Raw genomic sequence first — 26,187 nt, forward strand, 5'->3', positions numbered from 1 at the left:
TTGGAGTTTATGTAAAAATTTATTTGACCAAAATGTAGAAAAAGTGATACTATTACATATGATACAGTTGCAAGAATCTAAATGGAAAGTGTGGGTTTTATTCAATTGCACAATTTGCTAGTGTATCTCCTGGGTAGTGTGGCGCTTAATAAATAGGAGTGAGGGGCAGAGGATTCAGATAAGCTATAAGCAGGGTGATTTTTTTAGTCAGAATTGTAAACTTGAGTTGGCCCCCACACTGCTGGGGAATGTGGAATGTTTCAGCTCTGAGATGTTAACGGAGAAAGCAGAAATATAACAAAATATAACACATTTTGTGCAGCCCTGTGTATAAACTACTCCATATCCAGTTTAATCAGGAGTTTCTTGGTCTTTCATTAACTTGGTCCTGAAGAAGGAATTAAAATTCTAGATAAGTAAATCTCCAATTTGCCATTCTCTCGAGTATAGAGATGAAGTTACGCCAATTTTTTAGTTTTACTTTGCTGTCTGAGAGGGCCATTCTGCCTAATATTTGTTCACAGAAAAACAGTCTTGCTCAATTACTGATGGTTTTGAAAAAGACTGCTTCTCTGAATAGGACTGAATTCTCCAACATTCATTCCTCCTGAGTGGATGGCCTCATATCAGAGCAGATAAGCATGGGTCATTATTGGAATAAGACATCAGCTCCTCAAAAAACTTTAGATTGAAAGAAACATATAGAAGAGCATATCAAGGATCTACCCAAAACACATTTGGGTAATTATTATGACTCTTTTCTAAGCATTCTCATGCTGACTGCTCAGAGGATGTCTGTTCTGTTCTGCATGGTGGAGTGCAGAAAAGAGCCGGGATGATCAGATTAACCTGTCCATGGTTTATGACTTCCCACAGTAACCCCACCCCCGCCTTTTTGGGTCTGGATGGAAAATCCCCACCCATTTTAATGTGATGATCCCTGGCCTCCTGCCACGTGACCAACGGTGGACATTCTCCAACATTTTAAACTGACCCATGACTAGACATCAGAATCTGTGTTTTCAAAGTGTGGGGTTGTCTATTCTCCCAGGAACCAAATGCCCTCAGTCTTAAAAGAGAGTATGTATGCTCAATATGAAATACCCTGCCTACCTTAGGAATAGATGCAATTTAAGGATAAAAATAGACCTGAAAAAACTGGTGTCATTTTGAAAAACAGGAAGGAACAGATTAACTGGTGCTCAAAGCTTCTCTGATACAAAATATTTGGTCATGTATTCATAATTTGCTTGACATTTCCAGCAAAGCGAAGAGGCAATAACAAAAGAAACTTCTTACAAGAGAAGAGAAAGACACGGCGCTCTGGAGTTTCTGTTGGAACAAGACTCTTCTGTTTTGGTTATATACAGTTTAGTTCGTTTAGTGTCTGATCCAGTGTCTGATGTAAGCCCACGTTCTCTTCTTTGGCCTGGGCAAGTTTTTCTGGTGAAAATTAAGAATGAGGGAAAAAAATTAATAAGCATCTTTATTAAAAGGGGGGGGGAGTTTCTAAACTCCATATTGTCAGAGTGAAAGAGCAGAGAAAGTACTTTGCATTTTAATCATAGCAGAACACCATGAACTTCTGGATACTAAATACCAAATCTGGGAGTTAGATAGGGTTGGAAAATGAAATACAGGGTACTTGGTTAAATTTGAATTTCATATAAATAAAATTTTTAATGGAAGTGTATTGCAAATGTTGCTTGAAATACACTTATGCTCAAAATTTATTCATTGCCTATCTGAAATTAAAATTTAACTGGGTGCCCTGTATTTTAATATGCTAAATCTGGCAATCCTACAGTCAGAACACCTGGATTTAAGCCCCATGAAGTAAATGCCATTTAACCTAAGTCATTTAAACTTTCTAGGTCTCAGTTTCCCCATCTGTCAAATGAGGGTAATACCATTGTGTGGCAGAGGGTTGTTATGAGAAACAAATGAGAAATGCTTCAGAACTTATAAAATGCTACACAAACATAAGCTTTTAGTCTGAGATACGGATGAGTTAATACATTTTCTCTCTAGTGCTGGTTAGTCCTTGAACTTATGGAAGGGAAATATAATCCTGTAACCCATCTTTCCTTTGGAGCTTCTGAGAATAGCTGTTTAAATTCCAGGAATAATTGTGTTACTGTTTCTACATGTCCATCTATGTGTCTACAGCAGTCAAACTCCAGGTAAATGCAAAATGACTGAAATTTAAGCCAGACTGCTGCTGCTGCTAAGTCGCTTCAGTTGTGTCCAACTCTGTGGTACATTATTAAATGGTTGAGCTGATGAAACAAACGAAAAAGCAAACAACCCCCCCCCCCCCCAAACTAAACAAATCAACAAAACTCTAAGATGCCACCTAGAACTATGCATGACAGAGCACGAGAGAAAACTGGTTTGCAACGAGGAATGGCTGATAAGGGACTAGGCCAAGACTCATTAAAATACCAGAGGAAAGCAAAATACCTCATAAAATGTGATATGATCAGCTTGGAAATATTCAGAAAGAAAACGACTGCAAAAGATGGCCACCTTTCAACTACACCTACTGAACTTTCATTCGATGTGATCCTTTAAGAAAAAACTAGTGCCTTACGGTCTGGGAGGATTCTGTCAGAGAATAGAGACCTGGGTTAACACAGTATCTGAGTGCCTACTGCATGCAAACCCATTTCTTCTCAGTTATCTCATTTAATCCGCAAGAACTCAGCTATCACTTTTATTTTTGCAGAAAAGGGCTAGACAGCTCAAATGGCAGAGCTGGGGTGCAAAGCAAGGTATCCCAACTCCAAATCCCGACCACTTCACCTTGCCACTTGGATTCCCTGGCCTCTACTTTGTTATTAGGTCTGAGAGAAAGTAAGAGTCCCTTAAAGTGTTAATTGCCCTTGACAAGTGTGACAGCAAACCCCGCCCTCCACCCACCCCACCACACTGTCAACAGGTAGTAGCAGATCGACCATAGCCCTAACCTCTGAAGTTCCACCTAGGTGATTAGTTAGGTAGAATGACTGGATAGGCAGGGCTGCAGTTATTTCAAAGGGTGGAGGCTACATATGTCTGGAAAAATCCTAGGAACAAATACGTGGAATGAGCAAACAAAAAACATCCACCCCTATACCATTTAATCTTTCCAGGGTCACACTCATGGCAATATGTGAGGGGAGTGGTTTATGCAGAAGTTCAGGGGGGAAGGCAAGAACAGAGCAAAGTTGGGGGTGGAAGGGTGTGGGTAGTTTAGTAAAGTTGTATTTTGCAGGAATGGACATAAAGAATTGTGACAAAGATTCCCACCTGAATAAAAAAATTACTGGATGAGGAATAAGTTATGGTGACCAAAAATAAATGATCTACTCAGAGGTTTTCATGCCACCTTCAGGTTCAAGGGGCAATCTAGAAGATGGCTTGGACTTCAAAATGTTAGTGCTTCTGGGACAATTTGAGGCAGTGGTGGTGGTGGGGTACAGGGGAGGACCGGATAGATTATTTGAAATTTGTGGATTCTCTTGGGGAAACTGATGAGCTTTTGGTCGCTAGAGGTTTTTAACACCCACACACAAACTTTATGCTGCTGCTTGCTGCTGCTAAGTCGCTTCAGTCGTGTCCGACTCTGTGCGACCCCATAGACGGCAGCCCACTAGGCTCTCCTGTCCCTGGGATTCTCCAGGCAAGAACACTGGAGTGGGTTGCCATTTCCTTCTCCAGTGCATGAAAGTGAAAAGTGAAAGTGAAGTCGCTCAGTCATTTCCGACTCTTAGCAACCCCATGGTCTGCAGCCTACCAGGCTCCTCCGTCTATGGGATTTTCCAGGCAAGAGTACTTGAGTGGGGTGCCATTGCCTTCTCTGCACAAACTTCATGAGCCCTCACTAAACCAAAGTTCCCGGTTCTAGTTAACTATGAGGGGAGATACGTGTTGCTCAGGAAAGTTGCTTTGGAACTCAAGAATCACCTCAATTCCTTTGTTCAGCATTCTAGCAGCTTCCATTCCCTTGCCCTGCTATGGGATGCCCTTTAATTCCTTACAGAGTTGTTTTCTAAGGGTAAGGAATAGAGGTGAGCTTCTCTGGTGAGCTGCCTCCCACAACTGGGAGCTGAAGAGGTGCTTCATGAACAATGAAGACATCGGGAAGCCCAGACACCATTCTTCAAGTATAACACAGAAAAAAACAAGAGAAAAGGACTAAGGAGACCAAAATGCTATTGCCGCTGTTTGAATGCACAGATGAAGTTCCATCCCAAGGTAGCTTTTTTTAAGAGATAAGCCCGCTGGTTTTTGCATGTTCTGCTGACTCTCTTAAGCTGCTCAAGAGGTTGGATGAGTCTCCATTCAAAACAATTTCTATGTAGGGAAAAACCCACTAGTGGCATGCAGATACAGATAGCTACTGCATTTGAGAGCTCAGGCCAAGTTGGCTCTTGTTTTTATGTTGTCAGAAAAGAATCATATGAGCATAATTTTCTTTTTTGAAACCAGCTCTTCACGTGAACCACTCACTTTTGGTTGCAATCCCTCAGGCTATGGCTCAAAGGCAGCAAGTGCAGAAAATGAAAATGAGAGGGCATGAAGATGAGGACGGTCTGTATTTCAGTCACACAGTCACAGACGCAGCAGCAGCAGGCTTGAAAGATCAAACCAGGGGGCAGGAAACTGGAACTTCTAGAAGCCCCCAGGAGTGGAGGCGCCACAGTGAGAAGGCAGACTTCAGTATTGCTAGGACAGAGGGTGGCACCCCAGCCACCTCAGAGAGAGGTCGTGTCGGTGAAAGCATGGGCCAGCTCCTCGCTGGTAGCTTTGTATGTGAGTGTCTGAGTGTATAGCTCATCTAGAGCGCAGAGGTCCCCAAGGAGAGAGTTCAGAAGAGGTACAGGGGCTAGAAGGCGAGGGTTGGAATGGAGAGCCACACATTGAGAGGAAGAAAACAACAGAGAACAAAGCGCGAACTAGGACAAGGTTGCGTCTCGTGAAACAAACGAGAAAACATAAGACCTACGGAGTGATTTCTAAGTGGAGTGAAGCTCTGCAGGGGACCAGCCATAATGAAACTTTAGAAAGAGTGGTGACTAGAACCGGTGAGAGCTTCTCCCCACCAATCTCCCATCCCAGGTTATTTGACTTTGCAGTGATGTCATCCAGTCCAAAGGTCATACTTTGGAATGGGGGCATTTTGCCTTATATGGAAACCTCACTTCTCAAACCAAATACCGGGACACGTGGTCTGAAGAAGGAGTTCTGTACCCTTTCTGGGTGGGACAGGCAGTTTGGGAGAACTGAAATTCCAGGATTCTGGAATTTCCGGGTGACTCCGCAAAGAGCACAGGGCAGAATTTTTTTTAAAGATGAAACACTTCAAGAAATTCTGGGATACGTGGGCACCAGACTCACAGACTGGAGTCTTTATTCAGGTCTCTACGGTCTCTAAATTTCCATTTTCTCATATTGTGATAAGCTTTGCGCTCTCTGGGAGAGAGTTTCCATAAAACATGCAAGGCATTTAAAAAATGTGAGGCGTCTCAGAAATGAGCAAATTGAAGGAAACTCGAAAGAGCTAAAAAATCAGCCATATTTGGATCTCTGTACTTACATATGGAGTTAATTACGCAGAAATATTTTAGTTCTGGAAAAATGGCAACACTAGTTTGAATCTGATTTTGCACTGTCCTGTCCCAGGGCTCCAGACTTCCAGATGTGACATCACTCTGCTCCCCTGACGTGGATGAAGCCCAAACCAGCCTTTCCAGATTTCCCCTGACTGTGGATGTGTCGTGTAAGGGGGAGGCAGAGCAAACACAATTAGATGGTGATTTCATACCTTCCAGGTCATCAATTGTCTTTTCCAGTTTTGCAACTGTTCTCTCTGCAAATTCGGCACGGGTCTCAGCCTAGGGCAGAAGAAAGGAGTCACCAGGACTGCTTCAAGACCAACCCCAGGAGAATCCTGAGCCAGCTGGGTGGGAATCACACTCACCTCTTTCAGTTTGTCGGACAGAAGTTTAATTTCTTCTTCATATTTGTCCTCCTTTTCAGAATACTGCGGTAGAGATCAAAACACTACTTTTTAAAACGGAGGGAGCAGGAGGAAAGCACAAGAGAATGCACATTCCCTGATGCTTGGAGAAAAGTGCATGCTTGAAGCTATGAACCTGCCTAAGAAGCAAAGTAGAGACAGGCACCTTTCCAGGCAGATGAAATGGGAGGGGATCCCTCTGGGATGGGACTGATCTCAGGACCTGAGCTGACAACTCAAGATACATGTGTGATGAAGACAGAGGCAGATGAGTGAATGGAAACATGCCTCTCAAGGCCCTCCACAGCAGCTGGCCTAGTCTGGGTTTCCAACCCCACTTCCCACCAGCTTCCCGCCACTTCCTAACCCTCTTCGGAGTACTCTCTGGTCTCCCAGCCCTTGCCTATGTCTGGGCCCCCAGGCATGGAATGTCCCATTCCTTGCTACTGTCTGTCAGAAGGTATGTTTGCCTTTCAAGGCTCAACGCAGGTGAGTATTAGCCAACCTTCATCATCTGCCAGCTGTGTCGTTAGCACCAATCCCAGTGTACAGATTAGGAAAGAGTCACGGAAGCTAGCTAATTTGTCAAGGGTCACATGGCTACCACCTGATCAAACCACAGCTCGAACCTGATTCTGGAATATGAGCTCCTGGCCGGCATCCTGCTCTATAGTTTCTGTTTTCCCCCTCTAATAATTTTACTTATTTTTGGCTGTGCCGGGTCTTCCTTGCTGTGAGGGCTTTCTCTAGTTGTAGCAAGTGAGGAGGGCTGCTCTCTAGGTACACTGCACAGGCTTCTTACTGCGGTGACTTCTTGTGTTGCAGACCACAGGCTCTGGGGCGCTCAGGCTTCAGCAGTTGTAGCTCCTGACTCTAGAGCGCAGGCTCAGTAGCTGTGGTGCATAAACGTAGCTGCACGTGCGATCCTCCTAGATCAGGGGTCAAACTCTTGTCTCCCGCACTGGCAGGCGGATTCTTTACCACTGAGCCACCAGGGAAGCCTCTACGGTCTTTTCTAGGGTCACCTCCTTGCGACACCTTTCGCAGCTTTCCAGAGTCCTTCTGTGGAAGCCCTACCACACCCTGGTTACTTTGTCAACCCTTCTACTCAACTAGACTACAAGCTCTTTAAGAGCAGAAGATCACCGCAGCATCTCTCCCAGTGACCAGTCTCTGGCATACCCACATTTATTCACCAACTATCCCAGCATGAAATACCCACCAGGCACCACGCTGGGACTAATGACACAGCTCTAAACGAGACCAACAGAGTCCCGGTCTCTACAGTCTAGCAAGGAAGGCATGCAATTAATTATAATGAATGTGATCAACCCTCATGATAGGGAAAGAAGTAGGTGGGGCTATGCAGCTGAGAAATACCTAACCTAGATGAGCAATCCGGGAGGGGTGAACAGGGGGTTGCCAAGCAGAGAGAAAAGGGAGCAGCCACTCCAGGCTGACTGGACAGAAGGTTCAAAGAAAGCACTGGAAGTGACCAACATGGAATGTCTGTGAAACTGAAGTTCAATGCAACTGGAGGGGAGTAGGAGGAGGGAGAGTGAGGAAGGGCTGAGAAAGGGGAACTCAACAGCAGGGGTTGGGAGGGGAGGGAAGGAAGGTCACGGACGGGTCTGTACGTTCTCTCTAATGTAATGACTAATGCTTTCTCCTGTAATGACTGCTTTGGGTACTATTTCAGCAACAACAACAAAAAAGCCCAATTCCACCTGTGATTGCTGCTCAACCTTCTAAGAAGTATTTCTGGAGGAACCTGGGGATTTGGTTGAGAGAGAGGCTCTGTATTTATATGATGAGGCTCAGAATTCCCTAATATGAGCCTGACCAGGTCCCGATCTCAGATTCTAAATGCATCTTCAGGGGACTTCCCTGGTGGTCCAGAGATTTAGACGCCTCACTTCCACTACAGGGAGTATAGTTTGATCCCTGGTCGGGAAACTAAGATCCCACATGCTGCCTTGTATGGCCAAAATAAATAAATAGATAAATAAGTCCACCTTCGTAGGAGGTTGAGATAAAAGCTGGCATTAAGACCCTATGAAAGAGGGAAATCTAGCCATCGGACACCCTTTTCTATAGGAGAAAAAAACCTGGCTGCTGGGTACCAAAGCTACTGTTAGCAAATACAGGTCAGATCCCCGATACGCTGGCAGGCTCCTGCGTTCCTAGGGGGAAGAAAAAAGTCCAGCAAATCACCCTCCAGCTCAAGCCAACCACCAACCTTTTCAGATGCAGCCTCTAGTGACTTCAGGTTGTTAGTGACATTCTTGAGTTCTTCTTCCAGGTCACCACATTTTCTGCCCAAAGACAAAAGAGGATTTTTGGTGTCTTATCTTTTTGTACAAACCGCAGTCTCCTAAAAGAAGTTTTCAAAAGGAGGAATCCGCACTGCCAGGGGCCCCCAGAAGGAATGTGGGGAAAAATGTTAATGGCTTTCTCTGAGACACAGTACTTGTCAAAACCCCATCGTGCCAGGCAAAGGCGCGGCAGGCCAAGGAGTATTTGGGAGGTTTGTAAAGCTCCTGGGACTTGGGCTCCTGCCAAGTCTGAGGCAACAGGGACTTGTGAAATCCACGATTGATGAGGCTGAGTCCGGAAGGTGTTTAAGAATGAGACGCAGTGCAGGAGGCTGGGAGAAGGCAATCCGAGTTTACACCGGACACGCCAGGAAACAGGCCTGGAACGGATTTTGGAAACCAGATCTCTCTCAGCACTGCGGGAATGCTCTGGGGAGCTTGATTCCTCACCCGAGTCTGAGGGGAGAGGCTTTTGGGGTTTCGTGGTGGCGGTGGGGGAAGGGAGCTTGTGGGGACTCTGGTCAAGCTTCTCACCTTTCCTCGCCACCAAGAATGTGTCCTAGCCAAACAATGACATCAACAACAAGGCATTTAGACACAGACACGGCAGTCTGCCCTCAGTGTTCCCTTAAGAAGGCACAGCCTCCTAAGGATTCCTCTCTGGGAAAACGGGACTTCTGGGCTTCTCGCTACTGCCCGACACACAAAGGTATTCCCAATACCTCTGTGGTAAGAGTCAACGCGTGGGCAGTACTTCCCAGGGCGGTGAGAACAAACGGTTGCCTGTCACTCTTTGTCAGCCAGGGAAGCAAAGAGGAGGGACTGATGGATGAGTCCCAGACACCCATCCACTTGACCAGAGGCCCTGGTCGGTATCAATTCCCAACATAACTTACTCCCTCCCAGCTCCCCTACCACCCCCCATCCACCATGTCCAGAGCTGAGCTGGGCACCACCCAACCCCGCTTTGCCACTCACAGTTCGGACACCTCGGCACGCTCCTCTGCCCTCTCTAGCTCACCCTCCAGGATGACCAATTTACGAGCTACCTGCAGAAACAGGAAGGACCAATTAAGACACCCCCAAGGCCCACATCTAATAGGATACCCCACCCCCACCTGGCGCAAACAGCAAGGCCACATCCAGCAACCTTGGGGCTTTCTGCTGCTGCTCCAGGTCTAATTTCCAAACCTAAATTCTCTCCTGTGGGCCCCAGGAAGGGGAAGGAAGAGACGGGGCTGTGCGGACAGGCAGAAGGAGCAACTGAGCTTTCGTGGTCTGAAGACCCACAGCCAGGGACCACAATTCCCCATTTTAGCCTAACGCCCAGCTGGAGGACAAAAAAAAGGGATCTGATGACTTCGTTTCCCCTTTAAGTCTAAGTCCTGACTTGTCTGAGTGTCACAGAATTTCCCAGGACTTCTGGCATTGTGGAGATACGGTTTCCTAGCCAAGTGGCTGTCTTCGGAAAAAAACAGATGTGGATGCAGAAGGACAGCTGAGCTGACCAAGAGCTTCCTTTAGACGGCCCCAGGGTTTTCCCTATCACAGGTCCATTTCCTCCCCACTTCCTGCTACTGCCATTCACCAGCCCCACTCCCTGCCACTCACCTCCTCGTATTTGCGGTCAGCCTCCTCGGCGATGTGCTTGGCCTCTTTAAGCTGCATCTCCTGAATCTCCATCTTCTCCTCATCTTTCATGGCGCGGTTTTCTATCACCTTCATCCCTCTGCGAGGAGCAGAACTTGTCATTGCCTCCAAACACACATCACCACCTCACTGCACACCTCCAGGCATCTGCTCATCTAAACACTTCACTGACACCTACCAAGAACCACACTCCAAAGAGGAGACTAGAGCTGCTCACACTCACGTGCATCTTTGCAGGATGCCAGGCACCATTTTTTAAATGTCACAACCCCCATCCCTAGAAATAGGTACAGTACCCCCATTTTACAGAGGAAGAAACTGAGGCATAGAGGAGCTAAGTAACTTGTTCAAGGTTACACAGCCAGTAAGAGGCAGAGCTGGGATTCAAACCTTGGTGATGTGGGTCCGGAGTCCACACTCCTATAGTCTCTCACTAACTAGTAACAAGGGGGACTTGTACGCCAAGTTACCAGGATCTGATCGAAAGTCTGGGCTGGCCTGGCTGTGGGAATGATGAATTCTGCTGCATTGGGGTGGGAAGTGGGGTAGGGAGGGTGCATTTGTATGTCACAAGGGGCTACCCAGAAAAGAGTCCACAAGTGAACAAGGAGAGGAAAGGTATTCTTCAGTGAGAGAGAGAGCTATACAAGAAAGCCCCAGAGAATGGATAAAGAACATGAGATACACACATACAATGGAATATTACTCACCCTTTAAAAAGAATGAAATAATGCCATTTGCAGCAAGATGGATGAAGCTAGTGGTTGGCATATTCAGTGAAGTAAGTCAGACAGACATGAAAATTGCTCAGTCGTGTCTGACTCTTTGTGACCCCATGGACTATACAGTCCATGGGATTCTCTAGGCCAGAATACTGGAGTGGGTAGCCTTTCCCTTCTCCAGGGGATCTTCCCAACCCAGGGATCAAACCCAGGTCTCCCACATTGCAGGTGGATTCTTTACCACCTGAGTCACAAGGGAAGCCCAAGTCAGACAGAAAAGGAGAAATATTGTATGACACTCCTTATATGTGGAATCTAAAAAGAAGTGATACAAATGAACTTATAAAACAGAAAGAGACTCACAGACTTATAAGACAAACTTATGTTGCTGTGGGGGGAAGGGATAGTTTGGGAGTCTGGGATGGACATACACACACCGCTAGATTTTAAATGGATAACTAACAAGGACCTTTTGTATAGCATAGGGAACTCTGCCCAATGTTATGTGGTAGCCTGGGAGGGAGCGGGGTTTGGGGGAAAATGGATTCATGTATATGTAGGGCTGAGTCCCTTGGCTCTCCACCTGAAACTATCACAACATTGTTAATTGGCTATACCCCAATACAAAATAAAAAGTTCAAAAAAAGAGAAAGCCCCAGAGGAATCAAAGAATATGGCAGGGAAGTCAGGGTGGTTGCACCACAGGCCGCTTGAATGACAGGCTAAGGGTTTTGCACCGAAGGAACAGGGAACCACAGGAAGGTTTCAAAAACAAGTGTGAATGGAAAGCAGAATGGTGGCTGGGACTTCAGCGGGAAGACCAGGTAAGAGGCAGATATCCACAAAGTGATGGGTGAGGATGGCCTGAGGTGAAGTGGATATGTCCACTGGGGGAAGGACGCTGTCCTGGGAACAGCTGGAAGTGGCCTACAACTTCTGACCATGAGATGGAGCTCACCGTGGCCTGCACTCTGTGGAGTGGACACGGTAAACTCAGATATCTCCAAAGAAGAGGCCAACGAGTATAATGTATCAGTGTGTGTCGGGCCTGCCCACAGCAAAGGACCATTATTATACTTCTAATAAACATTTCCATTCGGACTGTCACTGTCCTTCTCAGCTAACTGTCTAAACACTCTCCAGGCCCGTACTGGGCTTTCCAGGTGGCACAGTGGTAAAGAATCTGCCTGCCAATGCAGGAGGCGCAGGAGACTTGGGTTCGATCCATGGGTTGGGAAGATCCCCTAGTATAGGAAACGGCAACCCACTCCAGTATTCTTGCCTGAAAAATTCTGTGGACAGAGGAGCCTGGCAGGTTACACAGTCCATGGGGTCACAAAGAGTCAAACACAACTGAGCATGCGTGTCTGTACCAGGCCCTGAGATCAGCAAGCTTGGAAAATCCTCTGCAGTCAAGGAGCGATCAAAGGGACTAGCTCACGGCCCCATCGGAGAAGGCAATGGCACCCCGCTCCAGTGTTCTTGCCTGGAGAATCCCAGGGACGGGGAGGCTGGTGGGCTGCCATCTATGGGGTCGCACAGAGTCGGACACGACTGAAGCGACTTAGCAGCAGCAGGAGCAGCAAGGCCCCATAGTAAATGGCAGTGGAAGGACTTAAATCTAGATTCTTCAGCTCCCAAGTACAGAATTCTTTCCACCTAAACAGTAGTCTCTAACAAGGGTGCCATCAAAGGCTACTGGTAACATGACACCGACAAGCGAGGGGCCTTCTGACCTGGGGAGGTGCGAGAAGTGAGTGAGACACCTGGCCAGGCCGGTCTGACGGTGAACAAGGGGAGCACCTTAGCTGAGGCCCCAGGCACAGCTGCGAACACCTTGTGACTGGATCCTTCATACTCCCAGGCGGCCGCCCTGAGCTCGCGCCCTCTCACTCTATGAAGTGGCTGAAGCAGAGCCTCGCTGCGCCCTGCGCCCTCCCTAAGGGCCATTCCACTGTACGGCAAAGAAACTTCCCGCTTAGGCAACTCAGAAAGTCAGTCTCCAAGATTCTCCAGTTGGTTTAGCCCCTCTTTAGGTTCTGTAAGGGTGCGACAGAACCATCAGGAATGGATCCATGGGAGAAATTTATACCAGAGAACTATGGTGCGCGAGTGCCAAGTTGCTTCAGTTGGGGCCGACTCTTTGCGACCCCGTGGACTGTAGCCCGCCAGGCTCCTCTGTCCATGAGATTCTCCAGGCAAGAATCCTGGAGTGGGTTGCCACTGCTCTCTTCCAGGGGATCTTCCCGACCCAGGGATCGAATTTGCATCGGTTGCACTGGGAGGGGGGTTCTAGCGCCACCTGGGAAACTTGAAAACCATGGTGGATGAGTCCAGTGAGATTTCTGGTGTGATGCTGTGGCAGATACGTGAGGACCACCGGTCCAGCCCGCACCACCACCACACAAGGAACCCACTGACCATCGCACAGAGACGGCCGCTTCTGTGAATTACACAATCTGCCCATAGTCCTCCAGAGACTGCTCCAAGGCGTGCTGCTTGAGAGGACACAGCACCCTGCTGGAGGCAGCAGGAGGATGCCCTGGAGGTAAGAAGTGCTATCAGTTGCAAATACATTAATTGGAGTGGTTTTGTGCATGTCCCTGACACACAGTTGTCCAGTGACTCAAGGCCTGAAGCACTGCTAATAGTTATTCATGCAGACAGCCCATTTCCAGTTTTCATCCCCCGTCTTCTCATATCACCCTGGACACCGATGTCTTGAGAATGCTGACAACCACATGCACAGTGACTTTCAGAGACAACAGGAGACACAGCGCTCTGCGGACAGACTGCTGACGACAGTCGCAGCTACAGCCTTATATCGGCCCAGTTTTTTGCCCTCCTCTGTCTGGTGGTAGTTTTCCTTCATAACTGCCACGTCAAATGCCTCCACACACAGCATGATGGTTTACAAGGTATTGTTGCCCATTTATATGTATGTGTACACACGTGTGTCCTTGGGATCTCACTGACTCTCACCCCAGCTCCGGGAGGTTGGCAGTATGGCAGGACCTCAATTTCCCAGAAGTAAACGCTCATGCCACCAGGTTCAAAGCGTCCTTACCTCTCACTCTCATCTGCAGCCTTTTCTGCCTCCTCCAGCTTCTGCAGGGCTGTGGCCAGTCGTTCCTGAGCCCTGTCCAACTCCTCCTCAACGAGCTGGATGCGTCGATTGAGAGCTGCCACATCACCTTCGGCCTAGGGAGGTCAGAGGTGGAACCAGGTTAAGAAGGAAAAAGGTCAGCCAGCCTTCCACTCACACAGTGCCCTTTTCTCCAGCTAACACGCTTCCCCCACCAAAGCCCACCCAGGAATCCAGGCGGTAAGGAATTCAGACTGTCTCTTCTGGACAATGTGAATTTTCCATATGATCTTTTCCGCCAAATGTCATTGAACACTCCCCACAACAGGACAGGCTGTCAAGTCATTACGGGCTTCCCTGGTGTGGCACCAGTGGTAAAGAATCCATCTGCCAGTGCAGGAGATGCAAGAGACGTGGGTTCAATCCTGGGTCAGGAAGATCCCCTGGAGGAGGAAATGGCCACCCGCTCCAGTATTCTTGCCTGGAGAATCCCCATGGACAGAGGAGCCTGGCAAGCTACAGTCCATGGGGTTGCAAAGAGTTGAACACAAGTGAGCACAACACTCAAGTCAATACAGGACAGAGAGAGAAGTAAGCTGTTATCTTCCAAGAGGATGGTGTTGGCCTCTCCATGGGACTTCTAGAGAGCAAGGCCACCAAGCAACCGGCTCACTCTGTCATATAAGGTCTGCTCCTAGCCACCTGAATGGTAAGACAAATGCAGGACTCTGGACGCCTCAGTTATATGCTGACCGTACAGTTGGGGCAGTGGGGAGTGGGGGTGCTGAGTGGGGGCAGCCTGACTGGAACTCCATCCTTAATCAAGGCTGCCTGAGAGATGTTGGGACAAAATGATACAAGAAAGCAAAGAAAATGTGGTTACAGGCACTGAGAGGTGGCGGAACGGTTTTACTGGCTTTTCACCTACAAGGAATGTAATAAATACGTTGGCATGCATAAGAGCAACAATTCAAGGATCAAAACGTACTGGTCAGAATCCTTGCTCCGCAAGCGTTCAGCCATGTGGCACGGAGCAGGCAGCCTCCCTGCTTGCTTTGAGCCTATCCCAGGGCCTGTTTCCTTCATACCTTTCTGGGGACTGTAATGCAAGGGTGTGGCATTGCAGCTGGCATGTGGGAAGTCCCACAAAGGGCAGCTCTTGCTGCCATGATTTCTCCCCCATTTAATCCTCGTGGATCTCACCCATTTTGCAGCTGGGAAAACTGAGAGATGCAGGAGAAGTGAAACAGTCTTTTTCAGTGTCTCAGAGCTGGCAGGGAACAGCTTCTTGAGCCCTAGACCAGGGTTCTTCCCTTGCCAAATCTACACTCTTGAGTCCTGTGGGGGCTTTGAGGCCTCACACTTAGGAATATTGAGAACTGGTTAAAACGGGGCCCAACCGACAGGAGAAGTATAAAGTCACCCTGGCTTCTTCAGAACAAGACAAAGAATCTCTGAACGGGGGAGGGCTGTAAAAAATTAGTGGAGTAACAGAATGAGGCCAGAGTTGCTGAAAAAACACAGACTCAGGAAACTTTTCTCAGCTCCACTATCCTAATTGCGGAAGGAGAGGAAATTCCCCCAGGTGTTTCTGATCACAGCTTCCTCCGGAACACCAGTTTGGAGAATCCATTTAAACCAATGATGAGCTATTTTAAGAAATGTCACCCACTCCTTCCAAAGAGTGGGTGCTTTTTATTCTTCTTAAAATTAGACGAATCTTCACTCCTTCAGCAACTGGGGCAGGAATGGACTCCTCCCCTCAAGTTTTTTTAGTACACTCACAAAATTGTGTAACCAACACCACCATCTAATTCCAAAAGTTTTGTCACCCCAAAAAGAAACCTCACACCCATCAGTAGTCAAGGCACTGATTTTTCAGATCACGCGGTGGTGCCTGATTCATGAGTAGGTTTTTTTTTTTTAAAAAGAGCCCCTCCTTTTATGGAGGATTCTGAATCCTGTCAACCATGCTTTTGGCACATTTTCAACTATCTGGAACGGAAATAGTTCTGAGATACATTCTTCTATGTACAGATATACATATATATGTATTCTTGAAAAACTGCTAGTCACTGCTAGTCATTTTGGGCTCCACCCCTTCCTGCAATCAAAGCTTCTACACACTACAAAGGATTTTCCTTATAAGGTAAAAGAGGCTTGCTAGATACATGTGGCAAAGCAACAGGAAGATGTCGGTTAATCACACAAAAATCTAAACCAGCTGTCGGGAGGCAGACCCAGAAGTCTGCCACACGCCGGCTCTTGGCTTTCTCTACAAGAGACTGAAAAAGGCCTCCCCTCCCCACTGGGCTTCATTCCTTCTGCCCAGGAACCTTCTTAAGGCTTTCTCCCCTTTTCCTGACCAAGAGAAGCACGCTTTGAAAAGTGAACTTTTTAAGAAGTTCGAAACTTTTCCAAAAACATCTTTCCTCCCAACTGGATGGTCCCACTCCTAAGTCTTGGCTCCAAGCTAAGGGCCATTTTTAAGCAGGAGTAATTGTCCTCCAGCGAGATGGCTTGGGATGAGATCAGAGGGAGGGTTATGCCGGTTACGTGTGTGAAAGAGGCCAAACGAGCTACTGTTGGGAGGCTTACACCAGGTTTCTGAGGGCTCTTCACGCCAAGGCGGCCCTTGCAGGATTAAAGGCTTTGACTCCAGCCAGCACGGAAACAAGTCTTTGGGGGAGTGGGGGGCGGTTCTTACCCAGATCTGTCCATCCCCACAGCAGTGCCCTCTGCCTGGGCATCTTTTCCACTTCTGGGGTCCCCACCCTGAGTCTCAACACTCCAGCTTTCTGATACCCTGGGCCTCCACACTCTTCCCCTAACTTTCTTTCTGAGTCTTTGCAGTCTCTTGTCCCAGCAAACTCTTACTTATTCTAAGATTGCTCACCCTCCATAGTGAAGCCTATCCCACTGGCTGGTTCTTCCTGTCATGCTCCCAGTTAACAGAACACAAACCCCCGCGGCCCGCCATGGTAATCAGCCTTATCTGTCTGACTCCCCTTGCCCCCACTAGGCTGTAAGCCCCTCTACGGGGAGAATGCGGGGAGAAAAGCGCAGGAATAGAGCATCTAGTAGGTGCCAGGCAGAGAGGTTTTCCTCCACAGTCCCTTCCAGCAATCCTACCGGGGGGAGGGCATTATTGTCACCTCGACTTCGGAGACACGCTCCTCCTAGGAGTCAAGTACTAAGTGGGATGGGATGGGATTGGAATACAGATCTCTTTCCAGTCCCAGAGGTGGCCACCACCCGTCCCGTCCCAAGGGGTCATCAAGGGACAGAGAGAGGGCGGTGACCCCCCCGCCCCCATTCAGCCCCAGGCTTCGCATTTTGCAGCGGCCGCACACAAAACGACCGTGGGTCTAGGGGCCCGAGCTAACATTCCAAGGGGCTTCGCGAGCCAGGCAGGGTCCCGCGGCCCTCGTTCCCGCAGGGGACCAGCTGGGGAGGGAAAGGCCGGCGGCTCTGAAACTGAACTTCCGCCCCCCGCCTGGAGCAGACACGTCGCCGCCGCGCCCCTGGGAACAGCTGAGAAAGTTCGGCAGGAACCGGGAAGCCCTGGAGGTGGCGAGAAAGTGCGGCGCCCGCACCCCCACCCCCTCTTCCAGTATCGGCCGGTCCAACCCCAGACAATAGAAGCTCAACGTTTTCACTCTCACTTCCCGCTCCTAGGTGGAGCCGCAGCTCCCCGCCCTCTCCCGCCCGGACCCGGGCGCCGGCGGCGGCGAGTCGGAAGGCAGCAGGGTGCCCCCTACCTCCACTCCCCACTCCTGGATCGCGCACCCTCGCCTTACCACCCCCCCCCATCTCTCCCATTTCCCGCTCCACCAGCCCCGCCCGACCCGGATGCGGCGCCCCCTCCCCCCGTCCCAGGCCAGGGAAGGAGAATGGCGGTGGAGGATGGGGTCTCTGCAGCCGGTCCGCGATCCGGAGCTCTGGGGCCCGAGGGTTTGAAAGTGGGATCAGGAGAGGGCGACAGCGGATGGCGGGCGGGGAGCGCGAGAAGCGGGTGGCACCGGGAAAAGGGAAGAAAGGAGGGTGACGGCGGGGCCGGGGGTGCGGGAGCCCGGGCGCGCGGGGCCAGGGCGCGGGCTCTCACTTTCTCGCGCCGCTCGCGCTCGCCGTCCAGCTCGCGCTGCAGGCCCTGCGCGCGGTCCTCCGCCTCATCTGCTTGCTGCTGCAGGGCCTGGATCTTGCGTTTCACCGCCTCCAGGGAGTTGAGGCCAGCCATGGCGCGGAGGCGCACGCAGCGGGCAGCGGCGGGCGCTCGGTTCGGCTCGGCTCCGGCAAGAGCTGCAGCAGCCGCGCCCCGGCCCCCGAGCCTTTGCCTGCACCGGGGCCGCCCCCGCCTCTCCCCGCCCCCGGCCCGGCCGCCGTCGGGGCGATGAGGTCACCCGGCCGGGCAGCCGACGTCAGCACCGCTGGGGGAGGGCCTGACGTCGGCACCGCTGGCCGCAGCTGCTGGAAAGTGCCCCTTTTCTGGACTTATTTGGAGAAAGCTCCGGGAGGCACCGCCTTCTACTCTTCCTCCTCCTCTTCCTCGAGCGCTTCCCGCCCGCCCGGCCCCCGGGCTCCTGCCCGGCCCGGCCCGGCCCGGCCGCGGGCGCCCCAGTTACTGGGCACGTACGTCGGAGGCTTTCTTCTCTGTCAGCTCCAGCTTTTCCTGCGCGTCTTTCAGGTTCTCGGAATATTTGTCCAGCTCATCCTCCGTCTCCTTAAGCTTCTTCTGGAGGTGGGTTAGTTCCTCCTCCACCTGGGGACAGATCGGGGGACGCATCAGCCTGGGGGGCCCCGTCCTGGCGGTGCAGACGCGCCCCCCACACTCCCAAGAATCCAAGTTTCCTGATCTGTGAAACAGGGAGAAAACTGTTCTGCCCCACTCACTAAATGCAACACTCATACCTGTTAACATGGCTTTCACATCCTTCCCTTGTCCTGGGACCAGCTGTGTTTATCTTTTTGGGGGGTCCCCCAGTACTCTTGCAGAATCTATCACAGCTTCTGAGAAACAAGTCCTGCCACGTTTTCTAGAAACTCGGGTTCAATTTTGCAGCCTCCCGGGTGGAGTCTCATACTCTGGCCTGGACCATCCCCCTACCCTCAACCTTCCCAACATTGGCAGCCAGACCCTACCTCTGGTGAGAACCTGCCATGGCTCCCTATTGCCCAAAAGAGTGAAAAAATGAAAGTGTTAGCCACTCAGTCGTGTCTCACTCTTTGTGACCCCATGAACTGTATAGCCTACCAGGCTCCTCTGTCCATGGAATTCTCCAGGCAAGAATACTGGAATGGGTTGCCATTCCCTTGTCTAGGGGATCTTCCTGATCCAAGGAGCCACCCTGGAACCTGCCATGGTTCCCTATTGCCCAAGAGAGTGGTTCTCACAAAATACCCTGAAGGTTTGAAAGGCTCAACCCCTGCCCCCGTCCCCGACTCCTGGGACTTTGTGAAGCTTACTGGAAGGGAGCTACTCCTTAGAGATCACTTTCTTGGAAGATTCAGGTAAGGGCTTTTCAGTTCTTCCAGTCTGGCTTGTGTTTAATAAAAATGTCCCCAACACTCCCCAAATTTTCAGTCCTTTTCATTTATCCAGAGAGTCTTGCCCCCTCCTGGCACCCCCAGTTTGAGAAGTCCGATGGAATATGAAGACCCCTTAACCTTTCCATCACCCCCCACCACACCAGTCAAGGGCCAACTCAGAAAGCTTCTCTGTCACCCTCCTTCCCTCTGCGCCTCCCCCTCCTGCCCCTAACTTTGGGCTGGGGTGCTCGGTCCCGCTCAAGTTTTGATCTGACTTGATGTCTCAGGTGGTTTGACCCCTGGTCCTATTCATGCTGCCAAGGTGAGCACACAGCCCTCATGGGCCCTGCATCCTCCTCCTGCTTCCTCCTGATGGCAGGAAGCCCAGAGAGGTGGAGTGACTATCGGTGGGTCATACAGCACTGGATTTGAACCCACATCTGAACAAGCCCTCCTAACCGACCTACTTTTCTGCAGCCCCCAGTGGCTTGCTCCTGTTCAGTCCTGAGACAACGTGCAAAATGTGCCAGGAGCTGTGTGTGTTGTGTATGTGTTTCATGTATGCATGTGTGTACACATGCAGATTCTTAAAAGGGCTGCTATTCCAGCCTCCCATTCCCAGGACTTCTGAGTGTCTTACTGATGAGCTGAGGAATGGAAAAGGGGTGAGGGATCCGAGGAGGAGGAGGGTGGCTGCAGCTTCCACCTACAACAGGGTCCACCGGCCCTGACCTTGACATCTAGGCAAGGAGCCCGGAAGGCTCCAAATCCCCGTTGTCTGACCCTGTCCCCCTTTCTGGCCTCTGTTGTCATCTGCAAAATGGAAGCCTTGACCTGGTGGTCTCCCAGCACCCTGGCAGCTGCTTTTGAACTTCCGCTTTCACGGAGAAAATGAGCCAGTTTCCTTAAAGAAACAGGTCAGCCTGACCCAACATCCACCTGACTTCCTTCCAGCCCTGTACAGTACAGCATTCCCTAGGTGCTAGGATGCATTGGAGAAGGAAATGGCAACCCACTCCAGTGTTCTTGCCTGGAGAATCCCAGGGACGGCAGAGCCTGGTGGGCTGCCATCTACGGGGTCGCACAGAGTCGGACACGACTGAAGTGACTTAGCAGCAGGACTTCCCCTGACAGTCCAGCGGTTCAGACTCTGTGCTTCCACTACAGGACATGGGTTCGATCCCTGTCAGGGAACTAAGGTCCTGCCTGTGGTGGCCAAAAAATTTTTTTTTCTATAGCAGCATTTCCTGGTGCTGTGTGCCAGGCACAGTGCTCTTTTAACATGAAAGACTGAGGGCAAATTCTGCACTGTCGGCTCGTTTGGCGGGTGTCAAGATTGTTTTTGATGACTTTTTCTGGACAATAAAGGGTGGAGACTGTGATAAGGTGGGCAGGGGGCTATGAAGCAGTTAGAATGTGCCAGTGTCACAAAAGGGGAAAGTGAAAGTGAAAGTGAAGACGCTCAGTCGTGTCCGACTCTTTTCGACCCCATGGACTGTGGCCCACCAGGCTCCTGTGTCTGTGGGATTCTCCAGGCAGGAGTACTGGAGTGGGTTGCCATTTCCTTCTCCGGGAGATCTTCCCAACCCAGGGATCGAACCCAGGTCTCCCGCATTGCAGGCAGACACTTTACCATCTGAGCCACCAGGGAAGCTCAAAAGGGTAAACAGTCCCTAAATGAAAATGGGACCTGCCTGAGGCCCTTTAGAGAGGGCATTTGAACCCTTGTCAGTCTGACTTCAAAGCTGGTTTGCTTGACCGCTAGGCTAGGCTGTGTGCACGGCCCAGCAAGCCCTCCTCCTATTGACCTCCCCACCCAGGTCCCTCCCCTGGGTGGTCTGCACTGTTGTAGGCAGGCCCCTAGTCCCTGTCCCACCCTCTGGCCCCACCCTGACCCCTGGGGCAAGGGTATGCTTCTGTGTTTGGCTCTGTCTCCCTTAGGGATTTCCCCGATGGCTTAGCTGGTAAAGAATCCACCCACAGTCCAGGAGACCCAGGAGATGTGGGTTCAATCCCTGGGTTGGGAAAATCCCCTGGAGGAGGAAATTCTCCAGTATTCTTGCCTGGAGAATCCCCTGGATAGAGAAACCTGGAGAAGGAAATGGCAATCCACTCCAGTGTTCTTGCCTGGAGAATCCCAGGGACCGCGGAGCCTGGTGGGCTGCCGTCTATGGGGTCGCACAGAGTCGGACATGACTGAAGTGACTTAGGAGCAGCAGCAGAGAAACCTGGCGGCTACAGTTCAAACGGTTGCAAAGAGTCGGATTCTACTGAGTGACAAAGCACAGCACACCCCCTGGGGCTGGAGCGCTTAGTGAAACAGGCTTACGTCACTCTGGGCTCCAGTATCGCCCAGCACAGAACTGGGCTCGATGTTCACCATGGAATCCCAGGGGAAGTTTGCATAATGGAGCCAGGTCTGAAAAAATAAGTAAAGCTGACACGGGTCGGGTTCCTGTCCCTCTGAATTGCACACACACAAAGCACCTAGGATGTGTGCTGTCTTGCTGGGGAGGCTGAGGCTCGCACTGGCTCTCCAAGGTCTCCCTCAAGTCACTTCCTTCTTGGAGCCTCAGTTTCTCTGCCTGTAAAATGGCCAGGAAGGTCGTGGACGGCAGACCTTAGTCCCTGCAAATGGGGCCTTTGGGCTGGGCTGAGGCAGGATGTGAGGTCAAAGGCCAGTTTGGGGCGGATGTCACTGCCCTGCGAGGGGCGTGGGCAGGAAGCAGGCCAGGGAGGCCCAGCCCATTCCCATACTGTGCAGAGAGGGCTTGGAATGGGGGCTTTGCTACAGGATCCCTGAATGTCAGGCTGGCCCAAGACCCATGCTCTCTGGCCTCCTGAAGCATAAGGCACTCTGAATAAGCTTAGCCTTTCATGATCTCCTGCCTTTGTTCCCAGGCAGAATGGGCTATCTGCTCTATAGGGCTCAGGCTTCTGCTTTGCACCTCTGGAATCTTACATACCCTCTATCAGAAGGCATCATTTGCCCCCATTTCTCAGATGAGAACACTGAAGGAGCTCAGTGAGAGAGCAGCAGCAATGTGCCCTAGTTACAGAGTTAGATGATCTGGCCTGGAGGTGAGCACAAGTCCATGGGGTAGCAAAGAGTTGGACATGACTGAGCACGCATGCATGCACCACCCTAGTAGGCAGCTTTGGGCAAAAAAAAAAAAAACAGAATGAAAATCCAGTTGGAGATCAGAGACCCTATCCCTGCCTCCTTGGCCATGCAGCTGGTGGGATGCTTTGAGGAGCCTTCTCTTTTGGGACTTGTGTCTGCCCTGGGGCTTCCCTCATAGTTAAGTGGTAAAAAAATTCTCCTGCGATTCAGGTTTGATCCCTGGGTTGGGAAGATCCCCTGGAGAAGGAAATGACAACCCACTCTAGTATTCTTGCCTGGGAAATCCCATGGACAGAGGAGCCTGGCGGGCTATAGTCCATGGAGTCACAAAAGAGTCATACAAGACCGAGCAACTGAACAACTGCTTTGGTAGAATATGCTATATCAGTCACTCACACCTTAGTGCGAATTAGAGCCATTAAATTGCTTTTCTCTGAATGCCTGGCTAAAGCCCTCATGCTGAATGCTTAGTCGCTCAGTAGTGTCCAACTCTTTGCAACCCCTTGGAATGTAGCCTACCAGGCTCCTCTGTCCATGGGGATTCTCCAAGCAAGAATACTGGAATGGGTTGCCATGCCCTGCCTCAAAGCCCTCATGGTAAGTGCTAAATGATGGATGGAGGCCGCAGCTCAGGGCCAGCACAGGATGGGCGTTTGTGTTTGCCAGGGAGGGAGGAGGGTTTGTGGCAGGGAGCACTGGGGGTGGGGCTGTCCTGTGCGGATATGTTACAGCGCACTTAGGGTAGCTCCAGGACACTGGGGGATGGGGAGGCCCAAAGGGGAAGTAGGGTGGGGTAGGAAAGAATCCTGAGTTAATGGAGCGCTTACACTGTGCCGGGTACCATGCCAAGGGCTCCACCTGCCTAGTCACCTCTAGTCCTCCCATGGTGGTAAGGGAAGCAACACTGTCATTTCCTCATTTCACACATGTAGCCACAGAGGCACAGAGAGGTGAAGCTGGCTTCCCTGGTGGCCCAGCGGTAAAGAATCTGCCTGCGATGCAGGAGACCTGGGTTCAAGCCCTGGGTTGGGAAGACCCCGTGGAGGACAGCATGGCAACCCACTCCAGTGTTCTTGCCTGGAGAATCCCATGGACAGAGCAGCCTGTCGGGCTATAGTCCACAGAGTCACAAAGAGTCAGACATGACTGAGGTGACTTAGCATGCAGCAAGCATGCCCAATGCCTGAACTGTGAACCTGGCCAATCTGAGCTCAGAGCCTGCACTTTCACCTGTTGAGCTGGCCTGGCGCCCAGGATGGGCAGGGCTGGGCACTTGGTGTCACCATCCTGGGCGTCTCCTGGGGCTTATCGGAGACCCTGAAGCTCCCCAGGGCTTGGCAGTTGACCCCAGGTCAGGCAGGCTACTGTGGGAGGGATCAAGACCCCCTTCCCTCCTCTTATTGGCTGCTCTGACCACCCAGACCCAGACAACTGACTCGTGTTCTCTGCCCCACGCCAAGGTCTTGGGACTATCCAGCCCAGCCCCCTTCCATTGGCTCTCTGATGGATCCCTGTTGTCCAGGCCCCCTGGGAATCTTATCCCCAAAGCTCTGAATCCAGGGCCTCTGCCTGCCAGAGGCACCCCCACCTTCCCCTGCCAGGCTCGCAGCAAGGGCACCCTCAGAGACACATTGAGATTCTCAAGTTCACCCTCAAATCTCTACCCACCCTAGCCCCCAAACGCTAATCAGCTGCCATTGCAGCCAGTCACAGCTGCCCCACCACACACCCCATACTCTTGGCCACACTTCCCGATCTGTCACCCACACTCAAACACAGATACCCCAACAGAAACAATCATGCAATAGGCGCACACATACCCTGACACACACACACACACCCATGCCAGCCCAAATGCAGTCACCTCAACACACACACACTCACCCTGACACACACAATTTCAATATCAGGTCAACATGTGTACAAGAACACACAGCTAGTCTCTTCCCCTAAAACCCAGGGCAATACCACCATCAACACACACTCAGACTCACAAACACATCCATACTTTTTCACACCCACTGTCAACAGCTACACACTCAGGCCTTCCTCGGCACACATATTCTCAGTCACCTTCAGGTCTCCACAGAGCCAGAACACACACAACACACGTAGACACACAGATGCTCAGACACACACAAATACCTTCTACATAGACACAGCAGCCCTAAACCACCCCTTCTAACACACCCCGCATGGTGAGCCCCTCACCTCAACACACCTCCTCAGACTCTCGTCTTTGCACACACACACACAAGCAGCCCACACAAATGCCCCTCCCTTTCTTACGCACTTTCCCACTCTCTCTCTCTCACTCACTTTGCTTCCACTGGCCTTGCTGGTAGTGGGTCCAGTCGGCCCCCTCTCTCCCAGCCCAGGGACCCCTCCAGGGAAGACAATAGTCCCCTTACTCTCTCTCAGCCAGAGCATCACCCCTTGTCTCAGCCCCCATCTCCCAAGTCCTAAGGTTTCCTGAGATTCCCACCCTCCGCCCCAGAACTTCACCAGCTCAGAGAGGGTGCTGGACAGCCTGGCGCGGCCCAGCGGAGCTACATCACCTGCTTGCACTTCTCCTCGGCAGCTTTCTTATCCGACTCCGCCTGCTCGGCCCGGTCGATGGCGTTCTCCTTGTCCAGCTTCAGCATCTGCATCTTCTTCTTGATGGCCTCCATGGCTGGGTGGTGGGGGGCAGTGGGCGCAGAGGGGGCTGCGGCGGCTGTGGCGTCAAGTGAGCAGCCAGGGCGGCGGAGAGGCCCTTATAGGCTCCCGGGGTGCGCCGCCCTGCTGCGGGGTGAGTCTTGGAGGAGGCCCAAATGCAGGCCGCCTGGGCCAGCCGCCACTTGCTTGCTTGCTCAGGAGGACTTGGCCAGCTCACCGGCCTCCCTGCAGCCCTCGCCTTATTTGGGCCTAGGATTTTCTCAAAGGGAAAAAAAAAAAAAAAGCCAGACCCATTTCCATTTTTAACCTGGTGATACAGGTCCCGCGTGGGCAAGTGGGCACAGCGCTGGCCCAGGAGGATGAGGCTGGCCTGCGCACCGGCCTCGGTTTCCCCATCTGTGGTTGGGTGGGCTGAAGAGGGTGGGTGGGTGAGAGGAGGAGTGAGGTGGGCAGAGGCGGCTTCTGTTCTCCCTTCTCCCCACTCCTTCTGGGTCCCTCCAGGTACTGGGGATCAGGGCTGCACCCCTGGGGGCCTCCCTGGATAACTCCCACCTCTGTGACCAGCCTGTCTCCTTATCTTTATCTTCTGGCTTCCTTTCGGTGACTGTCTCTTGTGTCTCTCTCCATTTCTCTGTCTCTTCTGCCTTTGTGTCTCTCTCCATGTCTTTTTTTGTCTCTGTGTCCTGTCTGTCTCCATCTCTCTGGCTCTCTGTATCTTTCTCCATTTTCCCCTTCCTGTCTCCCCATCTCTTTGGGCCTTTCCCCTTTGGACTTTCTCTTATCTCTGTGTCTCTCTCCCCCTCTCTGTCTCTTCCTCTATGTCTCTGTTTCTCTCTGTCATTTCACCTGCCCCTGTGGATCTGGCTCACCAGGGCTAGATGGACCCGGGCTGTCTTTCTCTAGGAATCTCTGGGAGGCCAAGGCAGGCGCAGACCAGACTCTGAACGCCTTCCTTAACTCTCGTCCTCTCCCTCCTCTGCTCAGAATCTGGCCACGGCTCTCCAGCACTGGTAGGAACAGGAAGTGGCTTACCTCCTCAGCTTCTCATTCAAGACTCCTGCCCACTCCCACCCCTAGCTCTCCTCCCACTCAACTCAGCTCCT

General features: G+C 51.1%; 1 protein-coding gene across 4 annotated transcripts; it reads right to left on the bottom strand.

Annotated features, from left to right (window-relative positions):
* Positions 1–25,160, bottom strand: TPM4 (tropomyosin 4). Of its 4 annotated transcripts, none has more exons than NM_001101162.1 (9): positions 24,985–25,124; positions 18,410–18,535; positions 13,759–13,892; positions 9,931–10,048; positions 9,298–9,368; positions 8,244–8,319; positions 5,966–6,028; positions 5,810–5,879; positions 1–1,443 (listed from the first exon to the last, which is right to left on the bottom strand). In NM_001101162.1, the coding sequence occupies exons 1-9, from the start codon at positions 25,096–25,098 to the stop codon at positions 1,361–1,363; spliced, it is 855 nt and encodes a 284-aa protein (NP_001094632.1). In that variant the 5' UTR covers positions 25,099–25,124; the 3' UTR covers positions 1–1,360. The 4 variants fall into 4 exon arrangements, with proteins under 4 accessions (NP_001094632.1, XP_005208568.1, XP_005208567.1 ...); XM_005208510.5 differs by lacking the exon at positions 1–1,443 and adding an exon at positions 1,450–4,822 and having other exon boundaries at positions 24,985–25,160; XM_005208511.2 differs by lacking the exons at positions 18,410–18,535; positions 24,985–25,124 and adding an exon at positions 17,882–18,114.
* Between the last annotated feature and the right edge of the window lie 1,027 nt (positions 25,161–26,187).

This window comes from Bos taurus, chromosome 7 (genome assembly GCF_002263795.3).
Source record: "Bos taurus isolate L1 Dominette 01449 registration number 42190680 breed Hereford chromosome 7, ARS-UCD2.0, whole genome shotgun sequence".
NCBI classification, from domain to species: Eukaryota; Metazoa; Chordata; class Mammalia; order Artiodactyla; family Bovidae; genus Bos; species Bos taurus.